This window comes from Coenobita brevimanus, chromosome 57, assembly GCF_032717465.1.
Source record: "Coenobita brevimanus isolate Jiangsu-jjx chromosome 57, ASM3271746v2, whole genome shotgun sequence".
Lineage (NCBI taxonomy): Eukaryota > Metazoa > Arthropoda > Malacostraca > Decapoda > Coenobitidae > Coenobita > Coenobita brevimanus.
The window spans coordinates 20,873,858-20,883,857 of record NC_137010.1 but is presented as its reverse complement, the minus strand read 5'-3'; the positions used below and the strand labels follow the sequence as shown (position 1 = coordinate 20,883,857).

Here is a 10,000-nt window from a genome sequence, read left to right as displayed (position 1 = left end):
GAGAGGAGGAGGAAGAGATCAATAGGTCTCGGAGAGTAGTGGAAGCTGATGAAGAAGAAGTTCACAGCTAGGGAAAGAAGAGCCCCAAAGAATTGATAGAGTGTGTGGTGAAAATGCTTAGGTATGGGGAATTTAGAGATTGTTGTGGAGTGGATATGAGAAGTTGTGTGATTCTGGCTTGGGAAAGAGGGAAGGGTTCAGAGGACTGGAAATCAGGTATAATTGTTCCTCTGTACAAAGGAGAAAGGGAGAAGTATGTGGTAACCATAGGGAGTCATTTGCCTTCTTAGTGTGACTGTGGTCAAAATATGATGGTAGGAATACTCATTGACAGGGTGAGGCATATGACTGAAGAGGAGCTAGTTGGAGAAGAACAAGAGGGGATTTAGGAAGGGAAAGAGGTCATGTGTAGATCAAGATATTTGTTCTAAGATGTTTAGTGGAGAAGTATCTGTCAGAGAAGAGGAAGGAAAAGTGTACGCATGCCTTCATGGACTTGGAGAAAGCTAGAAATGACAGGAATAGATAGGAAAGGTATGTGGAAGGTATTAAGAATATATGGAGTGGAGGGGAAATTGTTGAGTGCTGTGAAAGTAATGTACAAGAGGGGAGCTAGGAGCTACGGTGCGAGTGGATGGAGAGCTGGTGAGTTCTTTGAGTCTCAGTGTGGGACTGAAACAGGGGTGTGTAATGTCTCCATGGCTGTTTAATATATATATGGATGGGGAGGTCGTAAAGGAGGTACAAGGTAAGGGCAAGTGGATATGGGGGTGGCCCCTAATGAATGAGGGTAGAGATTTGAAGCTTCGGGTGTTGCTGTTTGCTGATGATACAGTATTGTTGAGTGAAGATGAATGGGGAGTTGCAAGGTTTGGTGAATGAATTTGGGACAGTGTGTAGGAGGAGGAAGCTGAAAGTTAATGTAAACAAAAGTAAAGTTATGGTGTTTGAGAGGAATGGAAAGTCACAGAGTGTGTGCAGTGAGGTTGGATGGTGAGGATATGGAGAATGTTCAAGGTGCATTCAAGTACTTAGGTAGATGTGATGAGTAAGGATGGAACTTTGGGGGATGAAGTACGTGAAAAGGAATTTACAACAGGGAAGAGAAGGTTCTGTTGGTACACTGAAAGCAGTGATGTGATGAAAATATGGGAGGTGAGTATGGAAGTTAGAAGTCACTGCATGATGGTATTGTGATCCCTACAGCAGCCTGGAAGCAGGCGTGGACCTTGCAGGAAGGGAACAAGTCAAGAGTGAGAGCAGGTAGAAATGAGTTGCTTGAGGAAGAGCCTGTGGAGTGACATGGAAGACTAAGGTTAAAAGCGAATGAAGAGAGTGAAGGAACGTTCTGGGGTAGGTGTGGATGCTGGTTATGAAAAGGTGGGAAATACACTGAGGTGGTTTGGACCTGTGGAAGGATGGAGGAATGAAAAGACAGACTAAGAAGGGTGTATGTAGGTGAGGTGGAGGGAGGGAGAGGGAGGGGTAGACAGAGGATGAGGTGGAGGGGATGGAGTTGAGAGGTATATGAGGGAGGGGGTGGGAGTTGGGGGAGAGAGTCAAATGGTGGGTGACAGAGTGACTTGGAGGGCGAGTTTTATCTATGGCCACCCTTTGCGGGATTAGGGGGCGTCGGGCTATAGATAGAGATAGACAATCAATATCACTGAATAGCACACATTATTAAACAGAGAAAAATTAAAATTAACAGAGCGAAAAATTCAGTACAGTACAATTATATGTCAGTAGTGATATATATAAAATACACAGTTACACACACACACACACACACACACACACACACATACACAGGTCGCCGACAGAGACGGAGCTCTGGATCGTGGAGAAATAATCGCAAAATCAGCGACAGAAAGAAGACCAACCTATTTGTGATCATGTTAATGAGTGCGTGAGTGGTGGTCCCGTTGGACAGAACGAAAAAAACTGAGGTTTCGCTCACAAAATGAACAAGATATAGTGAAAATAGTCTCCATATGGTTGAATCATGGTGGACGGTGCAATGTTTACAAGTGGCGAGAGAGAATTCGAGGACTTCTGTGAAGAAGATGAAGGAAATGGAAGTATTAAGTTGAACCAAAGAAGAATAGCAGGCGTAGGGAAAACAGAGAGAGTGTTTTTTTTTCATTTTTTCATTTTTAACCCTTTAAATGTGGGCCTGATTTGCTTTTTCTTGCGGCACCCGCGGGCATATTCGCGCTCCGACAGACTCTAAAAATATTTGCCAAAAATCAGTTATTAGTTATAGAATATTAAAATCACATATGTTTATGGCACATACCTTCAGCTTTCTCCTGGGGTGTTTTGAGCCTTCGTTGAGTACCGTAGGACTTGTGGAGACCTCTGAAGTTGGGTAACGAAGTCTCCACTTTACACTTCCCGACAACCCATAATATGATTACCACAGCCTGATATTATCACTAGAAACACTATTCTGTGATTCTCAAATAGTTTGGAATCCATATTCCAAAAAAAAAAAACACTGTGAAAGCAATGAAAATTACGAGGGCGTATGACCTTCCCACTTGCGCTAGTTCGCCGCTGGTGTTGTCATTCATTATTCATAAAAACACTCACAGTTTATATTTCTATTACTATATAACACATATATATATCTACAGTCTTTATCCAGAAGTTTCCTTCAGTAATAGTAGTTTATTGTCACTGTAGGCATTCAATTTCTTTCAGTAAAATACGTAGCATTCACTTTCTCGTCCTGTATACTAGCATTGAGAGTGAATGTCACTTTCACCTTCACTCTCATAACACATAGTATTCATACATGCTAGAGTGAAACTTTCACTTTCATTACTCCTAGTATATACACTCGTATTCTTATATTACTACTCATTTACATTTCTATTTACATTCTCTATTTTATTTACATTATTTACATTTCTGTTTTATTTACACTGTGTTATGCACTGTCACTTGAAGTAACTTATAAAACTATTCTCCACTGTTCACTTATATTTACATTCATTGCTTCACTTGCTGTTTACACATTATTTACAATTCTACTTGACCTGTTTTACTCAACAGAAAGATCTTAGTCACTCTCTTTCAATTCTCAGCCCTTTACCTCTTTCCACATGAGGTTTAGTAGGGGGTAAAGGTCACAGGGCCCTATGCATGGGGGTAAAATTGGCTGAAGTTAGCAGGAGCAAACAGACGTACCTTCACCTTGGAAGATGACAGTGAACTGATAGGGGGTGGGCCGGGTAGCCTACCTAGGGAAATGTATTACTGCCAACGTCAGCCTCTTGACAGCGGCTAATATACAGCAGTGAAATGATTGGCAGGAAATCTAGACAATACATTATAAATTAGGTAGTTCCAGGTGAATGTAAATATCACCTTGCTTCTCCCTTCCCTCCTTATATATATTTTAGTACGAGAACAGATTATACGGCATATTTCAAGGGGAAATAAACAGCGAAAATTAGCAAACGAGTGCACATGAGGTGTTGTCAGGTGATAGTTAGCCATTTCCAGGTGTATGGCACTCTCACTTACCTTATTTCTTTTTGGTATATATTATTTGGTATAAGAATAGGGTCTAGGGCTTATTTCAATGGATGAAATCAGTGAAAAATTCCAGGGAAGATTTACTTAGCGTAGCACGGCCGGAAGAGAGGCGAGAGGAGAGGGTAATGGAGGGAAGGTAGGGAGGGGAGTCAAGAACGGGGAGAAATGGCTAAATTGTCAACAATGGATGGGAGTACAGATGAGATTAGGAGTGCTGACTAGTGTTGGACATTGGCAGTACTGATAGATAATACAAGCTACCACTTGAAAGCCTGGGGAATTCAAAATAACACAGAATCGCAAAAGTGACGCCCGCAGTATGATCCCTTGCTCCCAAGCGTCACGAAAGTGATGCCCAGCGGTTAAGGGGTTAAAGGCTCCAACATGCTTGCATGTGTCAGCCTTACAGTCACCTAATGGCTGGGGACTCTCCACACTGCACGATCCATTGCAGCCTCCCTGTTCAGTCCCTTAACCCTGAGGTCACACTTAATGACCTCGTCCCATGTCTTTCTCAGTCTACCCCTTATAATCCCACCCCCAATATTAACACTTCTCACCTTCCTCACCCAATTATCACCCCCCATCCTCTCCACATGTCCAAACCATCTCAATCTACCTCTCCTCATGTGGAGTAGACTGTAGCACCAGTCGAGCAGGGCAGTACTCCCAAGGTGGATGGTAAGCTGATGATAGGGGAGAGCTGGAGCTCCGTTTCATCAGCCCTCGGGACTAGGTCCCGACCATCCCCCTTTGCTGAACTTTTTCAGTGTCTCAGTAACACAGAGAGTAGACCAGCATGCTCTCCAGTACAAGTTTCTCCAACTATCAACACCAAACTACATGCACATTCCACACCACACTTCCTTTTCAAAATTTAAAAAGAAAAAATGGCATCAAATAACATAGTCTCGGAGTCCCCAGGGGGGAGGAACATAAATGCCCCCACCTTCTGCCTCTCTCCCAGTGACGACTCAAGATGCCTGGAACCACTGTCTGGCTCTCTTCTTCTTCATTTCTGCAACATTCGTGGCCTTTCCTCTAACTTTTGCTCTGTTGAGCACCACCTCTCCTTCTCTAAACCTCACCTTCTTTTTCTGAGACTCAGCTGTCTGAGGCAACTGACAGCAGACCCTTTTCTGTATCCTCCTACTTTCTCTATACTCATTTCAAAGCCAAAGGTGGCTGTTGTGTATATATACGCAACAACTTATCTTGCTCTTGTGTTCCTGAACTTGATTCTTCCGGATAATTCTCTACACTCTGGCTTCAGCTTTCCTGTCATTCTCTGACTAAATATATCTGTGCTGTTTACTTATCTTCTAATTCTACTGACTATCAAAAATTCTTTGACTATCTTACTTCTACGATGGAACACATTCTATCCATTTCTCCTTTCTCTGAAATCTGAATTCTAGGAGATTTCAATGTTCACCACCACCTTTGGCTCTCCTCTCCTTTCACTGATCCACCTAGTGAACAAGCCTACACCTTTTCTATCCTTAATGACCTAGAGCAGCTTGTACAGCACTCTACCCGTATCCCTGATCGCCTTGGAGAGAGTTCCAACATACTTGACCTCTTCCTTACAACTAATCCATCTGCTTACACTATTAATCTTTTCTCTCCGTTGGGCTCCTCCGATCACAACCTTATCACCATAACCTGTCCTATCGCTCCAGTACGGCCTGCGGACCCTCCAAAGAAACGTCGTCTGTGGCACTTCGGAGCGGGACTGGGAGGCCCTCAGGCAGTACTTCTTTGATTTTCCCTGGAATGATTATTGTTTCTGTGGCCGGGAGCCATCTGGGTGTGCCTTGCGCATTACAGAAGTTATTCTTTCGGGCATGGAAGCATACATTTCTTTCTCATATCCTTTGACTAATGCACAAAAGCCTTGGTTTAATCACGCTTGTTCTAATGCTGTCCACAACAAGGAGAGGGCCTATAAAAGGTACCGGAGCCAACCCACCCCTGAATCACATCTTTTATAGGTTTCTGCCCGGAATCGTGCTAAGTCTGTTCTTCACTCTGCTAAAAATAATTTCATCCGTACTAAGTGCTCTCAACTCTCTAACTCGAATTCTTCCTGCTCCTTCTGGCACCTTGCCAAAAACCTTTCTAACAACTTTACTTCATCATCCTTCCCTCCTCTTTTCTACTCTGATGGCTCTGTAGCTATTTCTTCTACTGATAAAGCAGATCTCTTCGTTCAGACTTTCTCCTCCAATTCCACCTTAGACAATTCCGGTGCTGTTCCTCCATCACTTCCCCCCTCTGACTTCTTCATGGCAGACATTAAAATTTCTTCAGCTGATGTATTTTCTGCTGTCACAGGCCTCAATACTAATAAGGCATATGGGCCTGATGGAGTCCCTCCTGTTGTTCTCAAGAACTGTGCTTCTGTGCTTACACCCTGTCTAGGCAAACTCTTTCGCCTTTGTCTGTCAACTTGTACCTTTCCTTCTTGATGGAAGTTTGCTCTCATTCAGCCAGTCCCAAAGAAGGGTGACCATTCCCAACCCTCTAACTATCGTCCAATTGGTTTAACATGTGGTATCTCAAAATTTTTTCGAGTCTGTTTTTAATAGAAAAATTTTAAACATCTTTCCTATCACAACCTTCTTTCTGATCGTCAGTATGGGTTCTATCAGGGACGCTCCACTGGCGATCTTCTCACCTACCTTTCAGACTCGTGGTCATTCTCCTTTCGGGACTTTGGCCAGCTTTGCCTTTGCACTTGACATCTTTGAGGCTTTCGATCGAATCTGGCATAAATCTTTAATTTCCAAACTGCCCTCTTACGGTTTCTATCCTTCTATCTGTGCCTTCATCTCTAGCTTCCTTTCTGGTCGTTCTATAGCCGCTGTTGTAGACGGCCATCATTCTTCTCCTAGATCTATTAACAGCGGTGTTCCTCAGGGTTCTGTCCTATCACCAACTCTCTTACTTTTATTCATCAATGACCTTCTAAGCTGTACATTTAACCCTATCCACTCATACGCTGATGACTCCACCCTTCACCTTTCCATTCGATTCACGCAACGTCCATCTCAGCAGTTACTTCAACAAACAAGGGATGAGGCTATGGCACACCTAATGTCTGACTTGGCTCATATCTCTAACTGGGGTAAAAATAATCTTGTTGTTTTTAATGCATCAAAGACTCAGTTTTTGCACCTATCAACCCAACAAAATCTTCCACAGGTATACCCACCTAATGTTTGATAATATTCAGCTTAATCTTGCATCATCCTTGAACATGCTTGGGGTTTCATTTACCGAGAACTTGTCTTGGAAAGACCATATTACATCTCTTGTAAAATCTGCTTCCAGGAGATTGGGTGTGCTAATGCCGACTCCGTTCCTTCTTTACCCCTGCACAATTGTTGACTCTATACAGGGGTTTTATCCGTCCCTGTGTAGAGTACAACTCTCATGTGTGGGAGGCTCCACATACAGCTCTTCTCAATAGGGTGGAGTCAAAGGCTTTTCGCCTCATTAACTCTCCTCTTCTTACTGACTCCTTCAACCTTTGTCTCTTCGCCGCACTGTTGCATCTTTATCTATTTTCTATCGCTACTTCAATGGTCACTGCTCCTCTGAACTGTCTGCATGCATTCCTCCACCCCTACGACAGGGCGCGTTGCACCAGTCTAGCAGCAAACTCTCATCTCTTCTCTGTCCAACTCTCTAATGAAAGAGTTAACCGTTACTCCCAGTCCTTCATTTATGCAACAGGTCAACTCTGGAACTGTCTCCCTCTGTCTGTATTTCCTACTTCATGATCTCCAGTTTTTCAACGCAGTGTGTCCAGGCATCTGGAAATGATCGGATCTTGAATTTGGCTCTCTCTTATATTTTTTTCTTTTGGAAGGAATAGTTTTGCAGGCTCGTTGCCTTTGGTTCCCTTCTTCCTCACATTATAAAAAAAAAAAAAAAAAAAAAAAAAACACTCCAGTTTCATCTTACCTCTCAACTCTTCCATCGTAAACCCAGCCCCTCCAGGCCTTGGACGCAGGGACGCACTGCACATCCACCTAATCATTGTCATTTCTGTATGTCTGAGCCAGCGAATATCTTCCTCCTTCACTGCCCAGGTCTCACTACCATACAGCATTACACTCCCAACACATGCTGCATACAAAGACCCCTTAGCACGTAGGAGAGTCCTCTCAATGTCAAGAGAGGCAAGACCTCCCTGAACTTCTTCCAACTACTTCTCACCCTAACCACAGAGCTAGCTCCAGCCCCACCTCCAGCACACAACATGTCTCCCAAATAACAAAACTCTTCCACACACTCAAGAGATTCACCAGCAAGTTCAATCCTTTCAAGTCTAACAATCTCCACCTGCTCACCCTGACACGCCGTACACATAAAATCAGCATTATCTCGCAGTCTACCTCTGATACCACTACATCTCTTATGCACACATTTATCACAAACACCGCACAAGATGGAATTACTTCCCATGCCCTGTGGCAAACTGCACATGGTATGGGCAGTAATTAAAGAATTACAGGAACGGACCATAGAGCAGGATAACAAGATCAAAAGTTTAAGGAATACACTGGAAAAAATTACGTACACGCAGTAGAACAAGAAAGAGAAGTTACCGAATTAAAAGTTAGCAGTGAATCAGCCTCTAATGGAATAAATCAGCTAAGGAGGGAGAATAAGAGGTTAGAAGAAGAAAGGGACAGGATGAAAAACAAAAGTAATCCCCCCAGTATCTGATGTAATAGAGCCAAAAGCACGTCTGGAAACTGGTCCTGTCCGGATAGTGGGCCCCAGCCTCCTGGACTTGTACTTATGGACCCTAACTCAGAAAAACACCTATACAGCTCCCTCTGGACATGCATAGCACCTATTTAAGACCCAAATCACACCAATAAGGGACATAAAAGACTGAAATAAATGCAAAAGTACCAGGGAATGAGGTTTTAGAGGTGAGTTTATACAATATTAAACATTCTGGGTACTTACAACAAGTCCCTGGCTCCTGGACTGGTTTCAAGCACCAGTTTGCACTCCACAGTTAATCCTTTGCACTCTAAATTCTAATTTCTTAACACTCCACAACACTGTAAATTCCCGTGTGGTCTAGTGGCGAGGTATTGCAGTTTATTCACTGTTTATTCACAAAAAACGAGCACATGTGGCTTCCATTACGATAAGCATCTGCTTTCAATCGGAGTTAGGGTGTGACTATTGATGATTGGGTAACAGAGTTGCCAGATCGCAACGGCCACATTACCAAACTCCTCAATTTTCATTACCAAATTTAACTTTGCATTACCAAATTCATAAAGGTAGCATCTATTCTTCATTAATTATACTGTATATACAAGTGGAAATACATGTAATCACTCTTCTTATAATTAACAGCATGTTGATTATTATCACGCTATATAGGCTACAAAATTAATCAGAGAGAGCAAACAATCCATCATCTTCATCCTGTATATCCTCATACATGTGAAAAATCCATTTACAGGATTAGGGCGTCGGGCTATAGATAGATAAATAGATTATTCTGATACATTACCAAACGAATTTTTCATTACCAAATTGGCCCACATTTGGTAATGAAAAATACCAAATGGCATCCCTGACAGGGGAGGGGGAGGGGGGAGGAAGGAAGGAAGGGGTGAAAGGTCCATGGTGTAACAGCTGTTTGGCACCGCTCGGCAATTTCAAATTACGGGAAGGAAAAAAGTCGGATTTTTTTCAATTTTTTTGCGATTTTTGGCCCATTTTGGGAATATTGGATCCCGGGACAAAAATGTCTGGTAAGTGGGGATGTCCGGAAATTGGGCGTCCGGATATTACGGGGATTACTGTATAAGTTGAGTACTGTACGATCTTGTAAAGTTTGTGAATTCATATACAGTATCTGTATATGAAAGATGAAAGAGTATGTTATCATCAGATGAATGTAAAGTAAAATCCCGTAAATGTCTAGATGAAAATTAAGTGTAATAGGAGTATATATATCATTAGATAGAAATAAAGGAGGATCTAGTACACTTACAGATAAAATTAAGTAAGGTCGTGTAAATATGTACAATACTTGTTAATCTCAGTGGAAGTAGAGTAAGATCTTACAAAATATTTGGATGAAAATTGAGTAAGATCCTATATGTCTTTGTTAATTTGTTTATTCCTTCCCCAGGGTGACAGCATGGACAAGGAGGCATTTACCTTTGATAAATTCTATAAACTTTACCACACCATCTGCCCTCGTACGGATATTGATGAACTCTACACCAGCATGTATGTCATGATTTATTTTTTGTTATTATGGCCCTGCCCTTAACTCCTTCATTACAGTGTTATCTTTTATGTATTATTCTTGGTAACATCAGATGTTTACAGTCCAGTCAATTTAGGAAGGACCTCTGGCACTGAAGAGGTTGATGAAGGCTCCAATTAACTTTAGTTCTAAAAA

General features: G+C 42.3%; 1 protein-coding gene across 1 annotated transcript in view; it reads left to right on the top strand.

Annotated features, from left to right (window-relative positions):
- norpA (no receptor potential A) overlaps positions 1-10,000 on the top strand; it is a 506,175-nt gene that overhangs the window by 335,063 nt on the left and 161,112 nt on the right. Inside the window, exon 8 of the mRNA XM_080274227.1 lies at positions 9,725-9,825. Coding sequence (XP_080130353.1) covers positions 9,725-9,825 — 101 coding nt within the window. The remainder of the gene's footprint in view (positions 1-9,724; positions 9,826-10,000) is intronic.